Source organism: Polyodon spathula, chromosome 25, assembly GCF_017654505.1.
Source record: "Polyodon spathula isolate WHYD16114869_AA chromosome 25, ASM1765450v1, whole genome shotgun sequence".
Taxonomy (NCBI): domain Eukaryota; kingdom Metazoa; phylum Chordata; class Actinopteri; order Acipenseriformes; family Polyodontidae; genus Polyodon; species Polyodon spathula.
Window position 1 is genome coordinate 20,971,558 of NC_054558.1, and position 26,846 is coordinate 20,998,403.

General features: G+C 41.4%; 2 protein-coding genes and 1 long non-coding RNA gene across 3 annotated transcripts; 2 read left to right on the top strand and 1 right to left on the bottom strand.

Annotated features, from left to right (window-relative positions):
- The first annotated feature begins 489 nt into the window (after window positions 1-489).
- Window positions 490-11,355, top strand: tescb (tescalcin b). Its single transcript, XM_041228163.1, has 8 exons — window positions 490-1,192; window positions 5,269-5,338; window positions 5,730-5,810; window positions 6,188-6,330; window positions 6,481-6,542; window positions 6,950-7,054; window positions 7,398-7,445; window positions 8,286-11,355. The coding sequence occupies exons 1-8, from the start codon at window positions 1,129-1,131 to the stop codon at window positions 8,361-8,363; spliced, it is 651 nt and encodes a 216-aa protein (XP_041084097.1). The 5' UTR covers window positions 490-1,128; the 3' UTR covers window positions 8,364-11,355.
- An 89-nt stretch (window positions 11,356-11,444) lies between these two features.
- LOC121299923 (F-box/WD repeat-containing protein 8-like) lies at window positions 11,445-23,329 on the bottom strand. Its single transcript, XM_041228162.1, has 11 exons — window positions 22,418-23,329; window positions 22,215-22,319; window positions 21,375-21,539; window positions 21,184-21,272; window positions 18,989-19,146; window positions 17,479-17,675; window positions 17,111-17,320; window positions 14,380-14,507; window positions 12,620-12,793; window positions 12,036-12,152; window positions 11,445-11,733 (listed from the first exon to the last, which is right to left on the bottom strand). Exons 1-11 carry the CDS (start codon window positions 23,216-23,218, stop codon window positions 11,565-11,567), a joined length of 2,313 nt encoding a protein of 770 aa, XP_041084096.1. The 5' UTR covers window positions 23,219-23,329; the 3' UTR covers window positions 11,445-11,564.
- An 877-nt stretch (window positions 23,330-24,206) lies between these two features.
- LOC121300343 lies at window positions 24,207-26,702 on the top strand. The gene is made up of 3 exons (XR_005947514.1): window positions 24,207-24,722; window positions 25,572-25,733; window positions 26,250-26,702. It is a non-coding gene; the product is annotated as an uncharacterized LOC121300343 (long non-coding RNA).
- The last annotated feature ends 144 nt before the right edge of the window (window positions 26,703-26,846 follow it).

Genomic DNA, 26,846 nt, shown 5'->3' on the forward strand with positions numbered 1-26,846 from the left:
CACAGCCAGTCAGCACTGTACAGTGTATTACACAATACACTAGCCAGCCTCTGTCTCCCGCACTCACAGCCAGTCAGCACTGTACAGTGTATTACATAATACACTAGCCAGCCTCTGTCTCCCGCACTCACAGCCAGTCAGCACTGTACAGTGTATTACATAATACACTAGCCAGCCTCTGTCTCCCGCACTCACAGCCAGTCAGCACTGTACAGTGTATTACATAATACACTAGCCAGCCTCTGTCTCCAGCACTCACAGCCAGTCAGCACTGTACAGTGTATTCCTAAAGGTACAGGGATTGTATCTGACATTTCTCGATTGGGAATGTCATGCTGGGTATTTTTATTTTTAATCTTTTTATTAGCCACACACCCTGGTTTTAGGACCTCCCGGTCTCATTCAGTTTGGATGATAAAGGGTTTAGTGATTATAAAACCACAGTGCTGTTTTTCAGCTTCTCATCAGTCATGCTCGTCGGTTTTTAAGAATTTGCCCAGGGGAAAGGAGGTTAGCCGGGTCACATTTCTTTTGACCAGCAGTGGGAATTTGAAGGGGCACCTGGATGTCTAAGCAATTTATATAGAAATGAAAAAGAATCTCAATTTCTTTGGGGATCACCCATACAATAGCCCACTAAAGCGTCTAAAATCTGACCATATCACAAGGTCATGTGACTTATGGGGGATATATATGTACTCTACGTAACTGGATTCAGTTAAGCCATGACGTCATGATGCCTGGTAATACCGTATGTCAAGTCTTTGCCCAGTTTCTGTAGTTCTTTTTATCAGACTGATATACATTAGTGGTAGTAGTACACAAACTATAAAGCCCATACTGTTCGCATTATAACAGAGAGCTTTAGGACCCTGGGGAAGCCGTCCTAATTAATTCAAGCCTCCAGCCCCGAAAAATAAGAGAGGGGAAGCGAGGTACAGCTCCTGAAACACATACGCTGTAGTACCGTTGCACTGAAGTAAAGAGCTCTCCGACGACAGCTCTTTAAATGATTTTATAACTCCGCAAAGTAAACACAGCTACCATCATTTTCAACTATTCAAGAGCAATCTAACAAAAACAATAATAACAAATATTTCTGGAGACGCGTTTACTGTACAGGTAGTGATGGGAGCGTTTTATTCTAGACGCGATGAAAATTACATACGCGACCTCGCCGAGAAGACAGGCTGTAAGTACAAGACATATTGCTGTTCATTTGAAATGTCTGTCCTTTATCTTACCTCTTATTTACTTTGCTAGTGTATTGTTTCCCCCGTGCTGTCAAGTGTCTCGTACATTGGACAGCAGTATATTTTTCTTTGACTATGGGAATATGTGAATAAGCTACAGTAACACCCATTAAAGAGAGCCTTCCAAGGTATCTATTGGAGAGATGATAACAAAAAAGGATATAAATATCTGAAAGTCTTCCTTGTGTGTACTTGGTTTCACTTTTGTAGTGTTTCTACAAGCACCAAATCATAATTTCAATATTCCACGTTTATATGTAGGATTGAACAATGACAGAATAAAACAAAAACACAGCCAGACACCAGTACTCTGAATAGCAGTAACATTAAGCCAGTTGGCAAATCGTGAAAGGATTTCCTAATAGATTTGTGGAAGTTGCCTCTAGGTGTACTGCAATTAGATAAGTATAGTGTTTGGGGGAAGAAGAAGAAAACACGATTTTAAACACCTGCCATAGCACTGTCAACAGGGTGTGTGGAGTAACCACAGAAGCGCAGTTGTAGCACTGCATCTGGTTCCTTACGAAAAGCTGGCATAGAAAATTCTCCTTGGCATTCGTACAAACCTTAATTTTCTTGTGCGTTTGGTGCCTGTAATCAGCCCTCAATCAAGTATCAGAGATTTCATTTGCATAACAAAGGGTGCAGTCTTGTGTAGCAGCTTTTCAGTTATTTATGCAGATCCTTGTGTAGGTCGCCAGTTACTAATTCATTTGCACTTTACCTTCAGTCTCACAACCGATCAGGGGAGTGGAAGATTGGGTTTCTCTTTGGAATAGGGTGTAGAAAGTGGAGAATCAGCTTGAACCACATTCTTTTGACACTTATTTCAAAGAGGAAGTTCTGAATACAGCAACATCTTTGCAGCATTGAAAAGGAAGCTTCAGTGGTTAATGCTGTGGGTAAAGACAAGACCAGTAAAGCCTTGAAATTCTTTAAAGTGATACGCAACTTGAAATTCAAGTATTCTTTTTATATATATATATATATATATATATATATATATATATATATATATATATATATAATACATATATCACTGTGTTCGTGAATGAGTGCATGCATACCCAGTCCTTTTTACTTAAAAGTTCAGGGTTCTTTGTTTTAACAAAATTTATAAAAAAAAAAAAAAAAAAACGTTGGTGTTTTGGTTTTGGCCTTATTTGGGAGCAAATAAAAAAAAAAACAAAAACAATGTTTAGGTTGACACACAGTGGATAATAAGCACTAAAAAACACGTAGAAAACATGTAGTTGACATTGCGAAAATAGCCATAAGATAGCTATGTGAACATACCCCGGGCAGTAAAGGGTTAAAGTGGTATAATAATCATAAACCGATCAGCACACTTTGTCAATATTGTAAATAAAAGAAACCGTTCTGCCTAAAACCTCAAACGAGTGCCACATGTTGTTTGTGTTGCATTATTTATGAGCTTGTCACAAATCTGAACGGATCATCATCGGACCACTTTTCACGTCAGCTGCAAATCTAATTTCTTAATGGATGCAGCCCTGCTGAGAATGCGCAATTAGCTGGCTGTTCTTCCTTCAACACTGTTCTGGAATCTTAACGAGATAATGGGCATGTCCAGGTTCAGTCCCGGATTCCCTGTCAGGTAACAGTTAAGCCCTCCAAATCACTCTCTGCTCAGTCTGTGTTCCCAAACCACCTGCAGTGTCCCGCAATCATGTTCACAGTAAAAGAGAATTCCTTGATGTCTGTTTGTGACCACTTTTGCTTTATCTAACGTGTTGACAGTCCTGTTTGTTTACATACCCCTACGGGACAGCTTAGCTCTGTAGTTGTAATGTCTGCCATCCCCCAGTCTCCCCAACTTTAAAGCTCATTGTAAAATATCACCCCGAGATTCTAACTATACAGTGGAGTGGTGCAATCAGGACATGGTGGTATGTCTATCTCACTCTTCCACCTGCTCATTCAAAACAGACTGTCTTCTTTGACTGTGACTCCCCCGGTAGTGTTCTGACTATTTGCATTACTGGAAAGAGCATCATCGGATGAAACACGACAATGACTCTTAGAAAGGAACCTGATTGTAATGTCAGACTAACTAACAGCAAATTGAAACTGTACTGTGTTTAACTGCAGTTTACTATGCTAATCCAATAAACTGTGCAAATCCAAAGTGACTTCCCTTATAAGAGACTTTTTCTCAAGTAAAAATACACACACGTGTGCTGTAGCAACAAGAACGCTCCTCATTCATTACTATGATTATCTCAGTCAAGTTCCAGTAACATTTTAGAAATGGTACTTAGAGAAACAGTTTGGCTTGGCTTTTAACTGAGTCAATCTTCTCTAAGTGCAATCAAATAGTTATTCTTGCTGCTGGCTCCACAGACCCTCTCCTGTGACTTCAGCAAAGAAGCCTGGCATTCCTGTTGTTTTCTTTGCATTGATTTATCTTACAAGACACCAATAAAGTAAAATGATGACACAGCAAGCCATTTCGCTTTCTGCTGTACTTGATGGTTTTATAGTTAGCCCTCAATCTGAGAATTTGGGAGCAGTTCTCTGAAAGCTTTTAAGCTGTGTTTTTACACACATTATGAAAGCCAAGCATAATAAAATTCATTTCTGCCATCTTATTTTCTATTACAGATGAAGGTAAATACTATTATAAAAGTTTCCCATAATAGACTTTTATAAGGGTACCCTCACGCTTCTTTTTCTGCTTCAGTATGTATGAAAATACAGGTACAAATCAAGCAGTATAAAATAAGCGTACATTATAATAAATGATGGATATGCTTGGATAACACCTCGGTCACTGGAAAACAATTTCAATTAAAACGTACAACATAATTCGATATGCATTCATCCTTCCCAGTGATTTGATATAGGCTGGGAATTTATTTAAAAAAAAAAAAAAACATCCCACCTTTCTTTGGTGTCGCTTGCACAATAACTTTAGCAAAAAGATACCAAGCCAAACCCGAGCCTAGAGGTGTGCAATCCATGGGGTAATATCTAACCCCAGCCCGGTGATTAATACACGCCTCACCCTTATTATAAAACTGTTTTATCACACACTAATTACAAATCTGAACAATGCAATTGGTTTTAAGAATGGGAGTACGGTAAAGAAAGTATCCAGTAATACCAGAATGCCATGTTTCTGAGATGAAATCTGATTGAAAGCTGCAAACGACAGAGCTGCTGCAATTCCCTGCAGCATTACTTCATCAAGACACACTCGAACTGCATCCTTCATTTGCACTCAATCTGTAAGCAGCAATATCTTGGGTGGCAGAGCTTTCTTTCTACTATGCAAGTTTGACCTGTGCCTGTTTTAATCTAGATGGAAAACCTTCTTGTCTGAACAAGCCTAAAACAATCAGCCTTTTTCTTTGTGTCCTCTTCCAAAATGCACAGAGGTGTTTGGAATGACCAAAAAAAGCAGGGTGCTTTAGTGGTTGAATCACATCTTACATACTGCTGTTCTGCAGTAGGGCCCAGGGTTTTAAAGACTAAACTACAAACAAACGCACAGTACAGCATGTCATTAGGAAAAATAGAATAGGAGCAAAAGGGCATTACTGTGTGTGATTTAAACGACGGATGCAGGAAGTCATTTAGCAGAGGTAATTGAACACCCCAGTTATTGTAAAATTGAATTTTAAAATCTTGTGCTTGCTGTATTTTATAAAGGCAGCCGAGACGTGTGTGTTGTCTTTCATTAATGGAACATTGTCATTGTAAAATGCCCTTCACAGAAACAACTCCTCACCACAATGTAGAGGTCTCTTACGCAGCCTCACTTAGGCTGAAGTCTTTTATGAATGGAAGTTTGTGTTTCGTCAGATTCCATGCCTTTGGCCTCAATGGAGGCAACCTCTAGCTAAGAAGACACAAGCCATCTTTTGGCTCCGACTCACTTATAGATCAAAAGGTTTCACAATAGTGTGAATCAGATGACCAGGAAATGAACGGAGATCCTGTTTTACCTGTGCAGTGTTCGTTCACTCTTTTCATTGGTTTTAATTTGCAGTCTCAGTGGAGCAAGTTGAGATCCTGCACAGAAGATTTAAACAGCTGAGCAGAGACGAGGACACTCTCCAGTACGTTTTCTCCTTCGTATTTGTGAATGTTAAGTGTGTGGAGAGCTTGGTATTGTGGTGTGGTGTCTCAACACCTTGCAAAGGCACACTGTAGCCGTGTAGAACTGATGAGAAACTACTCTGAAAAAGTTTTACTTTCCTGCAATTGAGTTACTTCGTATATATTTTTATAACTGTCAGAAAATTAGGGAAACACCTTGAAGTAATGACTGCAAATTCTTAGTGAATTCCTGCTGAACACCACAGGAGTTCTGAATTCAAAGTGAATGACTTCAGAATTTGGAAACGGTGCCAATTTTGCAATTTTAAATGACAGTCCGGGGGCCAGTTCTACTGTGATTAACCTGCTTGGTTTAATGCCTTCACACCTCAATTGCTTTTTACCTGGCAGACCAGAGCACCTTTACAGCATACCTGATCTGGAGTTCAACCCCATCCGAACCCAAATCGTCGCTGCTTTCTTTGACAAAAGGTGAGTTGAGCAGCTGTGTAACTGGGAGATGTATCCCATCCTCTTCCCTTAAACTAACCCTAAAATAATTCATTGCATTTATTATTGTGCCAAAACCTGTTTCTGGAAAAGTAAGTGCAGGTCTGTTTCATCTTACTGGTATTAATTGATAAACATGAGACATTCAGGTTCCACGGTCAGTATCAGCCTTTTTTTATTCAATGGTACTGACACTTGCTTCGTTAAACAGGAAAGCAGTCGCTGTTAATTCATAGCAGTGCTTTCAAGAAGGGAGTTGGTCGTGACAAAGGGAGTACAGTCTGCTGAAAACCAAATGAGAAAAAGAAAAACAGGTGAATTGATAACCCAGTGATTAACCTGGAGTGTGGTCTCTGCAGGAACTTCGATAAGGATTCCCCGCAGGGCACTGTGCAGGAGATCAGCTTCGAGCAGTTCCTAACCGTCATGTCACACTTCAGACCGCTGAAGCTCCGCATGACTGAGGAACAGAGGGAGCAACTGAGACTGGAGAAACTGCAGTGTAAGGAATGACATGTGGGGCCAGAATATATGATCATCACACAGTAACATCACCGCTGTAGAAGCAAAGGTCACTGCTTAGCCAACGCAAACACTTTTGCTGTGCAATTCAAGAGGATTCTAGTTTCTGCTTCCTTTTGTCTCTCCACAGTCCTCTTTAACATGTACGACTTGGACAACGACGGGAAGATCAGCGTGGAAGAATACAGACATGTACGGTACCATCTGATAAAGTACCTGATGAGGTTTCCTCGTTTGCACATCCCTGGGCTCAGATACAAATTTACTTATTGATTTATCTGGGGGAAATCGTACGAATAACTCAGTCTGCTGCCTTGACAGGTTCACTGGTGAAATGTAGCAGAAGAAAAGCATCTCTGACCTGGTACTGTACTGCCACTATGTGTCAAGTTCTGCTGCTATACCCAGTCACCCACATGCTGTAAATGGTTCATTCTTTGGTAGAACATATAGCACCAGGAAGAAAGGATGCCTTATATTGACAGTGCTGGAAAACTAGCTGTAGATCCAGTAAGTGATATGGCTGCAGCACAGGGTTTGTCTGTTACTGTGCAGTATAATGTTTCTCAGCTCTCACCCATCTGTCTTGTGTTTTGTAGGTTGTTTATGAGCTCTTGTCCCAAAACCCCCAAATAGGAAATGAATCTGCCTCCATTGCAGATGCTGCTATGTTAGAAGCTGCAAGAATCTGCATGGGACAAATGGTAGAGTACCTTCTGTGTTTTTTATATATATATATACACACAAATCTCATTATCAACATGCGGTACTCATCAAAAACTTTTTTTTGTTGTACAATATCACAGCAACTCATTTAAAACCACTCTATTTTATACAAGTGGTTGTGAATTACCCAATCAATCGGTGTGCTTACATTGTGAAAATTACACAAGAGCCACCAAACCAGGGCAGCAGTAAGTATATCATTATTCCAAGCTTACAAATATCAAACAATGATGTGTAGATAACAATGTCCTTTAGTGTACAGGTGTTAATCATTGTGTAAATCAGGCATGTAATATTTGTAAATCTCTCCGCCCCCTTTAGGAGCCAGACCAAGTCTATGAAGGAATTACCTTTCAGGACTTTCTAAAGGTTTGTTATTCACTCCTCGTTTCCCACACAGAGAGCTTGGGTTTTAGAAATGAATTGCAACACAGAAGCTTGGGTTTTAGAAATGAATTGCAACACAGAGAGCTTGGGTTTTAGAAATGAGGACTTATTTGTCAAAATGAATGGATTAAATCCTTGACTAAAGCACGGTCTGAATTTAAAAAGAAATCTTGCTCTGTGCAGCAGACTTAATTAGGCAATATTTAATGACAGATCCCTTCTACAAAAAAAAAAAAAGTTTCATACTGCATGCATTGTACAAGACAAAGTGCCCTCCTCAATGCTGTTAGCTAGAGTAACAGCTAGAGTTTAGCAGCAGCCATTCAGATCAGATAGCCCATGCTGTTTCATGTAGTGTGGTGTTCCAATGTGGAGTGAATGGAAGGCACTGCAACACAGCAGAGTTTACAGTGTGGGGTGATAGTGAGATGGAAGGCACTGCAACACAGCAGAGTTTACAGTGTGGGGTGATAGAGAGATGGAAGACACTGCAACACAGCAGAGTTTACAGTGTGGGGTGATAGTGAGATGGAAGGCACTGCAACACAGCAGAGTTTACAGTGTGGGGTGATAGAGAGATGGAAGACACTGCAACACAGCAGAGTTTACAGTGTGGGGTGATAGTGAGATGGAAGGCACTGCAACACAGCAGAGTTTACAGTGTGGGGTGATAGTGAAATGGAAGGAACTGCAACACAGCAGAGTTTACAGTGTGGGGTGATAGTGAAATGGAAGGAACTGCAACACAGCAGAGTTTACAGTGTGGGGTGATAGTGAGATGGAAGGTACTGCACACTACGTAAATCTGTCTTTTTTCTTTAGATGTGGACTGGCATCGACATTGAGACCAAGATGCACATTCGCTTTTTGAAAATAGACAACACCACTCTGTGCAAATGAGGAACACGATGAACCTTCAGGTTTCAAATTGGAACTGCATTGGGGGTAATCTACAGGCATGCAGGGGCATGAATTCTGCTTTGTTCTTGATGACTATGGGCTGATGGAGTTGGTTAAGGGTGCAGCAGGATTGTTTCCTTAGGTTCTTAATGTAACAGGTCAGTTCTGTTGAATTATATGTTTGTGTTTGTACTGTACTGCAGGTCAAACCAAAGGCTGTCAAACTAAGTGGGGGCGCTGCCTCCCTCAGGGAACCGCAGGCTTTGATAAGCTTTATACTAACAATTAGCACATTGCCACACAGGCTTTTCCCATGCAAAACTCTCCTTCCTTCATGAAAAAAATCTGTTTGCATCAACAAGTCATTTTTGTCTGGAGCAAATCCAAGAAATGCTTTTGAGAGTTGCGGCACTGAATTCCTTGCACGGTTGGGAAAGGTTACACAAAATAATTCAAAAGAAAGATTCTGGGAAGTGAACCATATATGAGAGTAGAAATAGCCAAGCGTTCTCCCACCCCTCCACTCCAATAATACCTTGTTCCCACGCTACTCCTGCACCAGAGCTGTGTCGAAAGCATTACTGGGTGGCCTCTTGAGCATGGATTAACCGTGTAGCTCCCCGAAAATGACGACAGTTTAAAATCCGATGCTATGAACATCTAGATGCAACATAATTGAAAATGTCGACAGGACAAGATAACCTGCATGCTACACACAGCCTGTTCTGATTTATCACTACTCCTCTGAATTTCCAGGGACCCACTGAAAATGGATGCAGTAAAGTGAATACCTCTCTTCTTGTAGCAGTCAGTCAGCTTAGTCATTCCCTAGGCTACACTGACCCCTAGTGGCTACAAGACAGGAACTGCATGGGTAACATTTTTGCAGTCTGTTTGCGCTTTTACCTAGCCATAAGGAAATCAGCTTGCTTTGCACGGATCAAACCTTCACGGGACTTTCTGACACAGTCAATAACCGTCACAGTAATGCACGTAATGAGCACTCATCACTTTAACCATTTGAACTGCTAACCCATTACTACAAAGTACATATTAGCAGATTAATGCACAGCATGCTGTAGACGACTACCGACGCATCCCTGTGAATACGCACAACAGGATTTTAAAAGGCTGGATTTTTCTATATTATTTCTAGGTTTTACTTTGGGGCAAAAAAATTATCACATTCTTTTTTTGATATCTTGATCTCACTGGGCACAAATATATATTTCAACAGAAGATATTGGGGTTGGTTTTTTTTGTTTTTTTTAATAGATTCCCATTTTCCTGCACCGATCTCTGAACAGTATAGATATTATACACATTAGTATAGATATTATAACCATTTATTGGAATCTGGGCATTGATTGATTATGTAACACATGTAAGCTGTGTTTATTTATTTTTTCTTGGTTTTGTTCTTTGAATATAACGTTACTTATGTTTGCGTGAAAGACAAAATAAAATCCATTCTCAGTTCTTGTCATTATATTTTGCTGTTAAACTTCAAACCCGTTCTTCTTCCGTGGGTTGACGTTGCTCTGTGGAAATGTGTCCATATGAAGAAACACTTATTTCAGTATCCCAGAACTGGTAACAACTGACAAATATATCTGAGACTTTCTTGCTAAATTGGGAAATAGTTATTCTGCATTCTCCAAAATTTGGTCAAACAAATTCCACTATCATTTCCTTTTGCATGCAGTTCACATCCTTCCATTTCTGATTTACAGTCAGCATCGACCCCTGCAATGCAATCTAACGGGAGGGGGGTCTTTATCCAAACTGGAAACAGGTTGTGGGTTGAAAACCCTTCCTGCCTTCAGGAACATGTGAGCTGGCTGAATGAAATGTGGTTTGATTCTGCATTGATCAGGGTTGTAGTAACTCGTCAATTTATCAAAAAAAGCGCCGTGCTGTGCAACTCTTACGCCAGTGCTTGGTATGTATTTACTAATGCTGCAACCTTATTATACATTTGATAAATTCTTATGTTACAGCTTTCAATGTAAGTTACACCCATCGCTGTACAGCACACCAGGTGGATATCGCTGTGAGCGATCTCTCAAGAAATGCTTCTTGAGTTTGTTGGTGCATCTATTTGTTCTAAAGCAGCCAGTCTTGAGGTAAGCTTTTTCGTTAAACCCATCAATTCCTAGAACAGCAATAATTGCCCCTCGTAATTAGGGGGAGTTTTCTAATTATCCAGAATTGTATGGGTTGTGCACTCCGCCATAGAGTTGAAAAATTCTGCCCTACATGAAGGCATGAAAGGCCGTTCAAAACTGTGCTTGAGACAAAGAGAGGCATGGAATCTAAACCATAAAACATTCAGGGACTTCCTTTAATCCTAAAAGGGCTGCTGCTGTAAAAATGGAGCGTATATTTAGTATTAATGATGGGTAGTAATGTAAAAAAATAAGGAGAAACTAGGAAAGGCACTGGCTCTGTATAAAAAGCCGTATGCTGCAAGTAACCTGTTCAAAGTGCATAATGAATGTACAGTAATATGCTTAAATATAACACAGCTGAACAGTTTAGTAACAGTGTATCAAATGACTATTTTTCAAAGCGTCTTTAATTAGAACCAGATAAGTCAAGTACTATGACGCGTGGCTATTGATAGGAACACACATTAAAGTCTCTTGCTGCTCAGTTTTATATATCATTGACATGGAATTTTCTCCTTTCAAAAACGCTTTGAAAATACTGTCCATAGTGTTTAATCATTATTTAAACAGGTTATGTGCTGTCAATATTATAAAAATACAGGTCTTAACTACAGCCAAACTATAATGCCACCTGTATCTACAGCGACGCTTCTTCCTGCACTTCACAGATTTCTCTTTACCTTTTTAAATGCATACCTGCAATTTGAATAGCGTGCACTCGCTGGCTTTTCAACCGGGCAGGGATCTGATCCAATAGCACATATAAAAATACAGTAATAATGGGGGGTTACAAGAACAGTAGCTAGTTGGGAATGCAGAACAAAGTTTTAAAATTAAATATTTTTAAATAATGAGATGAATTTTAAAATAAAATGTTCCATCTGTGTAAGGATTACATCTGAAGGAAAAACCTTCAGTCTGTTTCAATGGTCTTTGCAGGGAAGAGAGACTCATCTCACACAGGTTGAGTGAGCTATCTAGAGCCTCACTGCTCCGGACGTGTTTTGTTTCTGTAAGCGCTCTGGGGATGTCAAAGTGCTGAGCCAGGCTCTGCCAGGAGCATGTCATACGGCACTGCTAACCCGATGTTGTAGTTGTAGCCAGTGGACTCTGTGTAGCTCGACTTGCAGATGGGAAGGACATGATCAGAGGCTGACGTGTCCACCGAGAAGTCATACATGAAGATCACTCCTCTGTGCCTGCAAGCACACAATACATGGGAGCGTCAGTTACAATAAATCTACTGAACAGCATGCTTTTAATACGTGCTACAGACTGAGTGATTATGAACATGTATGTATGCGATTTACTTCTACCTGACTTTGTCACTCTTGGTATTGAGGTCTGCTGGACCCAGGTCAGTGCTTATTCACTTTTAATCCGAGATGCGCAACGAGACTATTCCATGTGGGCAACACCACAGGAAGGTTAATAGCCATGCACTGGATGTGGGCACCAGTCACGGATAAACGGGTAATGAAAGCGAAGCAACAGCCCTCACCTGCGGTGAGCAGTCAGGTCATCGTCCGTGATGCACGCTCCTCTGGGAGTTTTCTCGTCTGGGATGTTGGCCGTCACCAGAGTGTGCGTGTTGAAGTGGGCGTGACGAACAGGGTGCCTTTTACAGGTAAAACAAGAACACTCTGAGCTTGTGGTATCCAGACATCTCCTACATTAAATCAGCATTCTCCCAGTCCACTTGAGTGCCATTTATTCAATGCTCAGTGAACAATGCTGACATTGCTTTATAAAAAGGCCACTATCAAAGAGGGTCATAGTTATAAACTGTCAAGCACAGAGCATAACTAATTGTTTTACACAGATCCATAAGACAAAACTGGCATTGTGCCATTAAAATGAGGGAATGAGCTTCTTGTACAGGCCAGATTCCAGCTACTGATCTATACAGGTAAATAAAGATCAAAGACCAATACAATGACTGTTAACTGTACAATGTTTACACTCAGAACATTCCAAAACAATTTATTTCACCACTACTGTCTTCTGAGACCGAAACCTGGTCTGGTCGCATTCCAGAAGGGAAACAACACAAGTACCCGGCAATGCACGGAAAAGCAAGCTCACCTGTTGTGCATCTCCCAAAGCTTAGCCCCCATTCTCATCTCCCAGAGGCAGAGCAGCCCCTCCTCCCCCCCGCTCACTATCTTCCAGTCGTCGGTCTGCACGACAGACACACCCAGGTGATGGGCGTACAAAGATGCCACAGACTTCCCGGTCCTCAGGTCGAACACTCGCACCCTAGAGGGAAAGCAGAGGTAAAAATACCAGCCTTAACTAAACATACTCCATGTTAAACACTGTGTACATCACAGTCATCAGAATCCAGTGCAACCTTATTTACCCCATGCTCTTTTTAAAGGTCCAGTGTCAATAATAATGCTGAGCTATACCTTGAGAAGTCTGTGCATCACAATGTAGCTGGAAACCTGGGCTACTGCACTTAACTGGCTCAACATTGGGAAAGAAATTACTTTGTAGTACTACCGTTCACATCTTATATAATTAGTATATATAATAATACAGCGAAAATGTTTCTGACCCATAAATATAACGACCCAAGCATAAAGGCACACAAGAAATCACATATACAAAGGATTCGTCTTTACAGAGAAACGTGACTATTTCAGATTTCAATTACTGTTAACCCAGCATCCCTCAGTGCATGGCACTCTACAAGTTATTTAAAAAACACAATTTAAAAAGCAGTTTGGAGAATAAATGGAGTCTCGCCAAGGTAGCCACAAATGCTCACTATATTTCATCCATCTGTGCTCATTAATTTTGTTCGGGAATCAACAACGTGCAGCTGAACTCCACACGGCCGCTATCCAAAGTTTCTCAAATGTAATTGTCAGGCGTGTTGGGAGCGCAAGAGGAGACGGACAATAGCCCTGAAGTGGCTCTAAAAGAGGAGGGCTGCATCTGTTAGCAGGACAATATTAATCCTTTTAGCCCGGCGCTCTTCACAGGAATCGAGGAGGCGGTATGGCATGCCATCCTATCAGCAAGCTAAGCTTAAGAAACTATTCCAGCACTAATAGGACTCGGGCTTAATTATGCAGACAAATAACAAAATAAATATAACTGACGTGAATGAATGCTAACACAGCATATCACTGCACACAGTTATCATAGTTAACCATTTGGTACTTTTTAAAAGCCGCAATAGTGGCGCCATAATTGACATTTTTCATCCAAAGATGTACAGAAAGTAACTTTACTCTTTTAAGAAGCTCTGAAAAATTGGGACAAGGGAAAGAAACGCATTAGGCTCTAGCCTTTGTCCACGCTAATGCAACACCAAATGATTCCTTCCATTTCCCTGTTCTCTTTTGGCTAGAAAAACTTGTGCACTGGCCAACGAACGAACGCACGCACACACACACACACACACACACACAATCCCATCAGCAAAATGGTTAAGCAAATCTCATTTTTTGGCCGTGGTCGTGAAGTTGGGGGGGGCTTCCATCAGATTTGGACCACCGCTGTGTGTGGGACACATGGCTTCCTGCATTGGCCATCTAACTGAGATCTGAAAAACGCAGATACAATCACGACAGGAGTTTCATTTCAAGGACAAGCCAAGATTTTCTTTTCTGTTGGTGTTGTTCAGCCAGCCACACATCGTGCTGACGAGCTTGCCTTTGTTTTTAATCCATCCCACGCTGCAGATGTTGGCTTAGTTGTTGGGCCACAGAGTACGGGTTCCAGAGCGCTATGTCCCTGAACAGATGTCCATGAGAGATAACCAACTACCCACAAAGTTAAAGTTTTCTGTGTGTGTGTGTGGGGGGAGGGGGGGCTTACTAATCAGGACTTACCGCCTGTCCTTGTTACCTGACACCAGGAGGTTTGGGGGGCTGTCCTTCAGGTTCACGCAGGTAAAATCTCCAGCCGAATTCCCCAGATCCACCACTGCCTGGCCAGTTTGTAAGCAGTACACCTGGATCTGCCAGACCAAATACATTTTCAGGCCTTATCATATAAGACACATCTTGTTCATACACAACACTATGCATTATCCCTCTCCAAAGACCAAAGGGTGAGATTTTGAGATGTGTTACTAAAAAAAAAAAAAAAACAGGTTCTAGAACTCAGGATCCTGATAAATATAGTTAAACGCTCTTCATTTTCCCAGAGATCCAGGCAACCACTACGGGAACACATCTAGAACTTGAAACACCAGACTTAGCTGACAAAACGCTTGTCTAAATGTATTACCAATTTATTTTTAGTACTACTAACTGACTCAGTTGAAAGCACATTTAGCAGGGGGAGTTATAAAATCAACTAGGCACAGAACAGGTGGATTTACACTCGGCTGCAAGCAGCAAAGATCTGTATTTGTTGACTACGGGGGAAAAAAGTCTATCTGGACAGACAGATACAAACAGATACAATAGCAATGAGTCTTGAGAGACACTGCCAGATACCAAAAGAGGTTTAAATTCCAAGGTCTCTAAACGAGTGAATAATTTATGCCATTACAAATCCCCAAAGCTTTCCTCCAGAGCTACACTGAATTAAAAGCCTGCTGAGAATTACTATCACATTATCCACCTGAGCACTGAGGCTCTGCAACCCCTGAAAATCTGTTCTGCTCAGTGAAGTTACTATTGTTCACATAAGTCACGAAAATGTGATTTTATTCTGTACTTCAGTGGTTATTCTGTATTCCTGGGAATTACAAAAATGACGCAACATTGAAAAAAGTCTTTCATCCACATAGAAGACATACCAGCTGATTCTAAAATATATACTGCAATATATCTGAAATCTGGTATATAGAGAGAGATAGACAGATAGATAGATAGATAGAGAGAGAGATAAATAAATAAATACAAGCGCAGGTTAATGTTCTGCTCTCATAGATGTGAACACTGGGACCCAGAAAATAAACACAAATGAATCATTCATATCCCAGTAAGAGACCAAAAAAAAAAAAAGAACCAGTTTAATTTTGCATGATGTAAGTTTTGAAAATCTGCCAGATGTTTTATCTCCTGCGTTGCCGCCAGACATGCTTAATTGTGTGATGCTTCACAGGAGCCAAATATCTAACAGGAGTTTAAAGTGACAGCCCTGTGGGGGGCCGTTCACTGAACACACAAACTTTCCTCTCTGTCTGAGCAGCATCACAGGCAGCAGCAGACGGCTGAAAATACAGGCTGTGCTGTTTTACAAGAGGACCACTTTTCAGTTATTTGATGATTTCTATATACAGTGTGTTCCAGAAGTCAGGAATCTTAAACGTAAAGGTTCATTTTTGTTGTCTCTCTTTCTTTCTTTCTTTCAGGTGTGCCGTGTCTAAGAGGATGCTTTTCATGTGTCAGCTAGTCAGTGAGCAACAAACAAGCTAAATCCGCACAAAACAAGATATTGCCTTGGATGCTTGACTATTTCTATATCTTTTTGCAAGTTCTGTCTAAATATCAATTATAGTTTCTCCTGGTATTGCTGCAACTTATGTTTTATTAATTATTTGATACTAAAAAGAACAATCTCTTCACCCTCCTGGTTTCTGTGCTCTGAAGTCCTTTTTCATTCACAGAGAAACCCACAAGCAGGTGTGTTTTCTCTGGTGGACAGCAGTGTAATCCCACTGTCCTAACACAGTGTTTACCCCTGGTTTGCACCTTCTGAAATCCCAGTAAATGAAGTTAATCAAGTCTTTTGTGGAGCCTCACTGTAAGCAGATATTTCACTGAACTTTTACCTGACAAGTGTATCAACCTTTATTCTCATAATGCTCCTCCCTGCAGACAATGTGTCTGTGTGCATGCCATAGACAAGGCACGGTCACCTAGCACCATATCAACAAATCAGCAGACAGCAACACCCCCATTGCATAGCAATTTCAGCTAGTCCAGGCTTTACATGGACATCTGCGCTTCTCACCTCTACTGCTTGGCTCAATAAGATCAGGTGTAAGGTGCAGTGAGAGTGAGAGAGATTTGTATTCCTGCTGCAGCGGTGGGCTGGCCCTTATAAGCTGGACTTGGCCATGAAGCACTAGGCTCTTGGACTGTTTAAATCACCAGGCTTGGGTGCACCTCAGCATGAACTAATTCCCTCCATCCATTACCAGACTTACTTTGTGAAAGCCCCTTCTCATTTGCATGCAAAAGTGCAATTATACTGTGCCAGTGATGTCACTTGCTGAGCCTTGGCCAAAGCATTGTCTAATGCCTGTAGCAGCCATCTGGATCTCTTCAGTCCTGTCCATGTGATTAGAAGCCATGCATGTGTCCTGCTTAGAGGTGACTCTCGAACGGCACACGCAGACCACAGTGGTCTCTTTTATTACTGCTGATTGAAAGGTAACATCACAGCCAGTTTCAATGAGCAGCTACCATTGCAACAGGGTTGCATCCAAGTACAGCATTAATTCAATAAGCGTTAGGCCCCAGTGCATACGAAATTCAGCAAATGGATGCACCTTACTCATTTCTTCATTCTTTTTCATTTTGCAGAGTTACAGCAATTGTGATTATAGGTCATTTTTCTTTTTCTTTACCCAAATGTCCAAATTCAGAGATGGCTCGTACTCACCTTATTGCCGGCGTTCATGGCCCACCCATGGCTCTTGACCCCCACAGCTGCCAGTGAGGACGAGGTGTCCAGACAGGTGACAGGATGTCCATAGACACAGTGGAGGACACTGTGTTCCTGCCCAGGCTGAAGGAGGTGGACAGTGTCGGCAGCAGCAGCCACAGCCAAGAGACCCCCGTCTGTCAGGGGAACCAGCTGTACAAACTCAACCTGCCAGGGCACACAGCTCTATTAGCAAGTTATCAAACATGAAGAGGGATTCTCCTAACTATAAAACAGTTTGTACGTTTGAGCAGAGAATTTCATTGATTTCCTTAGAAAATTCTGAATTACCTTAATATAAGACAGAAAATCTAAAGCACACTTACTGGCTTCTGAAGTTCGCACTTGGATGCTGTCTCCCAGTAGCCCGTGTCAGTCGGGCGCTCCACACGCACTTGGGTGCCAGAGGCCGTTGCCACAATGGCCCCCTCTGTCCCCAGGGCAAGGCCCTGCACCCTCTGCAGGTGCTGGTAATGATGGACAGGCTCTCGACCAGCCTCGGTGCTCCAAACATCCACGATGCCTGAGGGAATCACGATAACATGCATGCACTGTACAGGTCTGTCTCAAAAATACACGCAGACTTTGAGGCGCAAATGGATCGATTAATCCAATGTAATTCTGGTGGGTTAAAAAAAGTTTAAAAATTTTAATAAAAGTGCCTATTTGGGGGGCAGCATAATAAATAACCCATAATGATTCAAGTAAACAAACATATAAACAAAAAGGCTGAGCTACGTGACTAACTTAGAAGAATGAACTGCACTGAAAGACAGTGTGATTGAGGACAAAGCTGCTTCTGGGACCAGCCAGAGGAAAGAGCAAGTCGTTACACACCAGCAGCTGAGCTTACAGCTTTGCCATCAATATTTAATGTGCTTTCCCACTGCACTGGAACTGTTGACACGAATCACCTATCTGTTTTGCGTCCCCATGGGGAGAAAATAAAACGCCTTTGCCCTGGCGATCAATAAGCAGTGCATTAAAGCAGCGCTTTTCCATAACTCAAAGGAGAAGAGTCATAAAGAGGCTGCTTGTTCCTGAATCCATGCAAGAGAGGGTCTCTCTGTTTTAGTACAGACAGTCGACACGGTTTAAGAATGCCACTTATCAGAAGAATACCATTGCACTGGAATGTCTGTCACATTCATTTTATTTTGATGTCAGCTAAGCCATCTTCCTCCACAGCCTAAAAGCATTCTGTCTCCCTCTTTTCACTCACCAGCATGCTTCTCTGAGAATTAGAGACCAGTGCTTACACAGATGTCCTTAAGTGCAATTTAATTTCCATCACAATGAACTCTGCAGTACAAAATGGCCCAGTTGGGAAACTGACAACTGGAAAGAATAAATGGCCAAGCGCAGTTAATGGCAATTACCCTAATTACTCAAAAGATAAATTATTATCTGGATTGGTTAAGTCTACCGTGGTTAGGGACGGATGACATAATCATTGCACGAGACTAAAGTGATTTGCTGGTTAAGTGGCAAGAAACGGCTCCTGTAACTATACACAATTTTTAAAGCAACACTGAATTCCCACTAGCTTGTCCCAATCACATCAGTGGAGCACTTTCAGCAGCTGTTTTCAGTAGAATGTTTTATATATTCTGTGGGCAGATTCAAACCTCAGTGCACATTAAGCTACTTTCAGAGGGCTAAAACAACAAGGCTGTTTTATTTGTAGAAATATGCACTCATGTGGCCCACCTGTCTCACAACACTGTATTATTCAATTTTCCGTAACAATGCACAAAAGCAAATGTATATGCTCCTGTTGTTTTTATAGGCTAGCCTGGCCATTATTTGGATATTTGGATCCTGCGCAAAGCTTACCATCCTCATAGGCTGCAACTGCCACAGCTCCATTCACCCTGACGTGGGTGACATGTGGCCGCAGCACAGTCTCAACAGCAATGTGGCTCGGCTGCAGATAGGAGGCACTAGAATCCCAGTTCAGTGTGTCCCACAGACGGACATCGCCGGACGTGTACCTAAAGAAAGGAAACTGGCTAATATTAGTGACACGTGTGTGATGTTTATATTACATACACACACATTCAGCAGCTTGTGCACCCAGGTATATGGATGGAAGGAGAGATTCATCTAGACAGCAACACCGTTTCAATGATTGAAACAATCAACAGCCCCCATGCAGAGCCGGGCTGGCAGAGTATCTGTCAAGCGGTTTGTTTCACAGATCTGATCAGCAGGTAGTCTTAGGTCATCCAAGATCCGTGCTATGCATGTGAAATCAGCTGGGAAACTGCTGCCAGCTGATCCCACTACATTCATGGGCCATTGCACCATAGAGAAAAAACACAAGGCGCAGGATACTGATGGCCCTCCCGGAGTCTGCTTGCAAACTCTATTGAAGGTGCTGGCCTCTGCCCGAGACGCAGGTGCTGGGCACAATAGGACTCGGACCACTGTTTTTTTTTTGTTTTGTTTGTTTTTTTTACAGGCGAACCACCCCTGCTGTGCTCACCAACAGCAGCTTAGTCACAAGCAACAGGAGACATACAAAATAATACATTAAAAAAAAAAGACAAATACAAACAATACTGGGTGGGAAAATGGAAGAGAGCCGTCAGGTGCGCTCATGTACTGTGTGTGTGGGTGTGTTCAAAAGGGCTGTGTGGAAAAGCTTTCACTAGACCTAGATAGCAGCTGAGGCCCTCACAGTGGGCCTGTAACCGCCCCTGTTCCAGATACTTATGGCTCACAAGGATGTCTACTGGAGGCAATTCAGGGTAAATGAAGAGGGTAGGGGGCAGGGCTGCCAGCGGTGTACCACAAAGAACTGCCAACATAAAAGAAAAGCAAGAAACGAGTGACTGGCACAGTTATTTAAGGCAGATCTCTTTTGGTAGAATAGTGCAATTAGAACATTACACGCTGCTCCACTGTGTATTCTGGCATGTCTCTTGTACGCTCAGGCCAGAGCACAGATTTCACTTATTGATCGGCTGCAACCTGATATGCAACCTAGTTACCCCCTTAACCACCCTGCTGTCAGGTTCACTTTGATACTGTTTCTTCTTCGTTGTGCTTGTCTAGCTTATTTATCTTCCAAAGCTACACACAACAGAGGGCAGGAGTACACACAGCATATATAGGAGGGGCTCTTTTTAGCTCTTTTACAACAAAAGTAATGAATACAAAAGAAGTCTGTGTTTATCATGCTATGAATTCAGCAAAGAAAGGGGAAGCCCTCTCGAGATCTTTCATTTCCATTTTCATTTAAAACAGACACTTGCTGTGTAGCTGGGGGTTTTGTTTAATTTATTTTAACACTTTCCTTTTCAAAGTGAACTTTTTGTGTGTCTCTGTGTAAGGCTGACCAGCACACACACACCTCACTAATAAGCCTCCTGTTTTCAGTCTGACACAGGAGAAGTGTGTGACATTAAAGTTTGATAGTGGTTATGACGCTCATTCAGGAGGTCAGGTCTTGAAGCTCCCAGCAATCTGGGGAGAGGGTTGTTGCAGTTACCTCACTGCCGATCAATGTTTGGTATAACAACATGCTGAAGTTTTTTTTTTTTTTTTTTTTTTTGGGTGTGTATCATTACAGGCTTTTTCCATCCATCCCACTTTTAACAGCCACAGGGCCAGCTCGCTCATTAGGGGAATTGTCAGGGCTCCTGTTACTCTTATGAGTTATTGCATTATCAGACTGTAGCAGGCATTTAGTTCAGTGTTCATTAGGATATCAGATACACAAATTAGCAATTGATTTTAATAAGCTAAACTAAATATAATGGCTAATACATTTACAGTATTCCCTATTGACGTGTTTTTTTGTTTGTTTTTTTTTTTAAATCAACATTGGCTTGTAGATATCAGAATAGCATGCACTGCCTCTGGTGGCCAAAAATATTAAGCATAGTTCTGTTCATGGGGAATGAAAATGTTTTCAGTTTAAAAAAAAAATAATAATAATAACAACATTGCAGAAGCAACATGTGTACGTCAATTACAATACATACAGAAGCTCTTTGGAAAAGTTTTTCAAGTGGTCTCCTTACCCAGCTATAACAAGTCCGTTGCTAGAGCTGGCATCACACAGCACCTTGCCCAGTTCATACTGCAGCTGCCTCACTTCCCCAACCCGGTTCTGCAAGGCAAACAGACAAGGCTTTTAATATAAGAATACCATCAGCTTGGCGTGCACTGTAATTTAAGAGCTAAATACTCTTAAAAGAAGTGAATCCTGTACCTTCCAGTTGGATCGAAGCGTGTCCTTCATCTGCCTGTAGTCTCGCAGTGTGCCTTTCCAGCAGGGGGAGTCAGAGACACTTGCTCCAGCCAGGTGCCCCTCCTTCAGGCACAGCCTGTACCACAGCACCTCATCTTCAGCAAGGACCTTCCACACCTTACTCACCTACAACAAGCCAAACAAACAGTAGGACATACATCAGGCCTCATAACACTTCTTTGGTATTATCATTCCAGAACAGATTCCCAAAGTAGCACAGTCCTGACAACCATGCCTTTCATTGATTTATTAATTGCCATAATTGGAGCCTTACATATATAAATACATCTTAACACATGCATGTTTTCAATTGTACAAGGCGACTATTAGGGCTATTGTGAAGAGTCGACACATTTTGATTTGGAAACTGATTGCAGACTGCACTGACTATAAGATCATGCCCTCTGCCCCATGCTTGACTGCATGAAATAATCCTGCAGCATAGTTTACAGGAACATGCCTTGCAAGCTGGATAAAAATGCATTAGAGTCTGTGCGCTAGAGCCGAAATAACTTCATACTATGAATTTGGAATGGAAAAAAAACAGAAACACTTCTTTAGGTCTTCAAATTCCCATCAAGAAACACTGAAATCCTACAAAAAAATCCCACTTTAATCTTTGAAAGAGTAGTGACTTAAGCCACACTACAACATGTTCACAGTATCTTTACCCAGGTCTGTGTTTTCCAATAACATTACATACAGAATGTGATTAAAAGCAAAAGCACACATCCATTTTTATAAGCAGCTCTCAGGCTGGTGCAGTGCTTGAAATGAAAAGCCTGTTAAAACATGGCTTACCTGGGCACACCTTCCCAGCTCTCTCCTATCCAGGTACTGGAATATCTTTAGTGCCAGCTCATAGGGCAACTCCACATCAAAGAAGGGAATGTCATTGATTTCATTCTGAGGGGGGGAAAAAGAATGCCATTCAATTCCAGGGGGTCAGGGATTATACATACCCTGGCATTAAATACAAAAATAATCATGAAAATGATAATTACCAAGTCCTGTATTAATTGATCTACCAAGGTTTCTTTTTTGTGAACTTTGCACAGGGGTTGTTGCTGAAGTTGGTGGAAAGGTCGACGAGTTGCCACATTTTCAGCGTGTCTTTTCTTCCCCACTGACCTCTCCACCTCAATCCTGTCCCGCAAAGGGCTAGTTCTGCCTTCGAGCAAGCTCTCTGCTATTGAAATATATTCGGGCTGATCCTTTGAACCGACCTGCTGGTTATGACAAGTCCTTAAACTGGTCCCACTCTGTGATTCGTCGCTTAACAGTGGCGTTTCGCTTGCTGCTTTTAGAGAGGAGCCACGCTGTACTTCGGATTCAGAACCCGAAAACGAGCTCCCATCGCGGTTCAGTTTGAGCCGACAACTGCAGCCTGAACCAGCGTCCTCGTTCAGGGGCGCTGGTCCGCTTGCAATGCCCGGGACACCGCATTTACAACACAAACTCCGTTTTCTGTTGTCGCTGACTCCAGACCCACCGATCTTGCTCGTCTGTTCGGCGTTGCTGGTTCCTGACCCCGTTTCCAGTAACGCGCTGCTTGAGCTCTGATGAGACGTCCCCTGTAATGCACTAGAATGAATGTTTGCACCGCTGCTTTTCCGACTTCCCTCTCTGTTTTGTAACGTGTCTGTGTTTCCGAGGTCCCCAGTTGGTTTATCTAGCGTCTCGTCTGAAGTTTTGGGGTTCTTGTTGTGATTCTCGGGGTTCTCTGCATCTCCCCCTGCCTGCGAATTCCTCTCTCTCTCTCGGACCTCTTTCTTCCACCGCTCCCGGAACTCCTGCAGATCCATAGCTTTCCTCTCCCAGTAAAACTACCACAGCAATGACTTATAAAGTGTAATCACAACATTACTGCCCTGTGCCATCCGTGCAACATTAATGCAGCCTGAACCGAGTAGCTTCCTGTTGACAGTCCTTGCAATACAAACATTCCGACAAGAAAAGAAGGTTTCGCAGCTAAGGTTCCTCTTTCAAGAGGGCCTGGTAGACAATATTAAAAACTAAAACGCGTAGAACCCTTTATATTTGAAAGGCTTTAAACTATAAGATAGAGAGTATATATTTGAAAATATAATAACATATATATATTATGAATGTATATTATATATATATATATATATGATATATATATATATATATATATATATATATATAGATAGATATATAGGGGGGTGAAACACTATGATATATATATATATATACTAAAATTGATATATATATATCTATATATATATATATATATATATATATATATATATATATATATATATATATATATATGTGTGTGTATACATATATTATGCAGATATACATATATTAAGCTATATACGATCTATTCGCCTTCATGAGTGTGTGTATAATGATCAAAAACCTAATCAATGAAAACAGATACATGTATACATTTTGTAGAGGTATGGTCAATACTCTCATACTAATTTATATGACTGTAGATTCACACAATTTAAATAATCAAAAAGCAATGTATTTACCGTAGCAAATAGAACAATATGGAGACAGGAATCAGGTGAATTTATGACATTCTCTATAAGCCTTCATTCTGCAATGTGTAGCATATTACTATTATCTATATGTATTATCTTCCTGTAAAATAAATACAATGTTTGTGTTTACAGAAATGTACATTAAGAGACCCAGTGATATACCGCATTCGCGTTGTTTATGCTGGTTGAGTGTGTTACATAATGTCAAGGAGCTGTAGTGGTGACGGGTCGCAATTAAACTGTAATTCGCACCTGTTTCACAGTGACAGCGATTCTTAACGGAGCGACAAGCACTCGAGGAGTTAATGATTACCTTTCTCTTTTGGGAAAAGATGATGTAAACCCCCTCATCATGTGACACTTTAATAAATAACAGAGAGCCGTTAGAAACAAAACACACTAAAGATTTGATCTCTGAGGCTAAAGGGACTGCTTTTCAACGAGGGAAGACGACAGAATAAAAACACACACATGTGTTGCCACCCAATGAACGTGACCCCGCCAGCTGTGGACGAGTGCAGCAGCGCCCCGGGAACTGAGCCCTGCTCTGGGACTCAGCTCCTCGGCACCCGCCTGAGACGGATCGGGGACCAGCTGGAGAAAAGCAGAGAAAACAGAGAAAGCGCATCTTATAAAACAGCTTTGAAGAACAGCGAAAGCTTAATCCGAGGGTTTTACGCGGTGTGCACGGTCATCCAGATCACCGCTGTGGTGATGCTGATCAGAAAGCGCTATCTGTAGGCGGCTATACTAAGAGCGTGAGTCTCTGCAACACCCGGGAAACCAGCAACAGGTAAGCAGCAGCAGGTGAGGTAATCCGGTATCACGCACGCCACCTGAGACCCGCTGTCAAGGGAGCTGACGGGATTCGTCACTGAAGGGGAAAACAAACACTTTCTAGAATTCTAAAGATTGCGTGCAACTCCCTTTTAATGCGGACTTTAATGCGGTAAAGAAATATTATTACATATTTCTTAAAATCATTTGCAGTAAACGTAATTTAGGTTTTTGATTTTTGGCTACTTCTTGAAAAAAACGATATTTATTAGATGTTTCCCTTTCATAAAAAAAGAAGATAATAGACAGCCTACTAACATCTCTACACCTGTCGGTTAGTAAACACACAAACACACACATTATATATATATATATATATATATATATATATATATAATATATATATATATATATATACATATAGCTATATAGGAATTATTGCGCTGGTCCAAGACTAGCGCTAATCAGGGTCTGTGAAGCCTGAACAGTATTTTATATGTTTATAATGAATTACTGTAAACGAACGGCACATTGTAAACTGGAACATAAAACAGCGCGACTTAAAATATAACCCATCTTATCTCAGTTTCATTCATCAATTACATGCGTGGTACTCTATTACTATTCTGTAAATATGAAACTTGTCAAATTAGAGATGTTAAACTGTATCATATGCACACCGAGTTACCATAAGTAGAAAGCATTTTTATTTAAAAAAATAAACAACAAATATTTGTATTTTGGAATGTATTTAAACATTTTAAAAATGACCGTTTCGGTGTAGAACTGCTACTTCACCGTAAGCCTCTGGGCGCCTCTGTTTAACCGGCTCACCAGGATGTCTTTCGGGTTTGTGTTTTGCTAGATGATGCCTTTGTGGTGCTAATGGAGATTGTCAAAGGGACGGGTGCGATTTCCATGGAGTGGCCTTGAGAAGAATAACAGCTGAAAGGAAACACTCAGTAAGATTTGCAGTGGAAAACAAAATGCTCACACGATGCCAGCAAAACAAAAGCATGATATTTTGGTAAGTACATGACTGTGACTGACTGGAGCTCTCTAATAATTTCCGACTTTTGCGCACGTCTGGAAAAGGCGCTGTCTTAAGGAATATGGACACAGACAGACAGACAGACGACAAACAGTGTGCCCCTCAGTACCGCGACCACTCTTGTTCTCAAAAGTAACAGGTGGTGTGCTGTAAACGGGAACCTGGAGTACATCAACAATTTCCAACTGCCATAATTAATATTACAGTGTTGCAAAAAATAAATACATAAATTGAATGGAACGTCCCTTGGCAGCCACGCGTAAGAATCCACCAGTTTGCAACACACAGGCTACGAGCATAGTGGACTAGGATCTGAAATATTTGAAATGCATCTGTTATCAAGTCATTTGTTAGGACTGTTAGATTCTCTCCACAGAATCCTCAAAACCCAGCCTGCTCGAAGCAATGCTGACTTACCATGTATACTGCAGCCTGTAGGTTTTTTCCAGCGGTTGAACAGAATTTTTCAAAAGTATCACCTCTTTCCATTAGATTACCACCTACAGCGGGACACAGGAACATTACATCACGACGGGATCTTGAAGCAGCCTGTGCGGCATGGTGAGATTAAGGGAGGAAAGTCAAAACTATACCAGAAACCGAGGACTCTTCTTTTTTACAACATAACTTGATCATAATGCGCAAGTCTGGTGCTGGAAACCCTACAGCGCTGTGCAATGCCATACAGGTGTACAGTACTTTAACATCGGTGAAGCATACCATTATTGATTCAGACTGAATGGGCAGAGGGAGAAATAGATTGGAGTTACAGCATGTTCCTACTGTACTATTCACATAAGCTGTGAATGTTTTTCAATCGTTATTACTGTAAAACTGCGTGCTTTTTTAAAATGTTTTTTTCCCCTTACTTCAGATGTTATCTGAGATATTTATAATTATTCTGTGAAAGTCTTTTTGTACAAATCCGGAAAATAAAGTTATTTCTCCCCCACGTTATGCCCTGTATTTGAATTTACATTCTCGACTGGTGTATAGAGAGTGTTACTGTTTCAGCCTGTGTGTGTCCTGGTTTACTTTCTGCACGCCAGTGAAGTGCGCTCTCCACCTTTGATGGTGAGCACACAGCGC

Bases quoted from the DNA above. Each gene is read 5' to 3' on its own strand.
- tescb (XM_041228163.1), top strand. From the start codon at position 1,129: ATGGGAGCGTTTTATTCTAGACGCGATGAAAATTACATACGCGACCTC. The intron at 5,339-5,729 runs GTACGTTTTCTC...TTTACCTGGCAG, and splicing joins AGAGACGAGGACACTCTCCA to ACCAGAGCACCTTTACAGCA. The intron at 6,543-6,949 runs GTACGGTACCAT...TGTGTTTTGTAG, and splicing joins GCGTGGAAGAATACAGACAT to GTTGTTTATGAGCTCTTGTC.
- LOC121299923 (XM_041228162.1), bottom strand. From the start codon at position 23,218: ATGGATCTGCAGGAGTTCCGGGAGCGGTGGAAGAAAGAGGTCCGAGAG. The intron at 22,320-22,417 runs GTAATTATCATT...TCCCCCCCTCAG, and splicing joins ATCAATTAATACAGGACTTG to AATGAAATCAATGACATTCC. The intron at 14,508-17,110 runs GTGAGTACGAGC...TTGGTCTGGCAG, and splicing joins CCATGAACGCCGGCAATAAG to ATCCAGGTGTACTGCTTACA.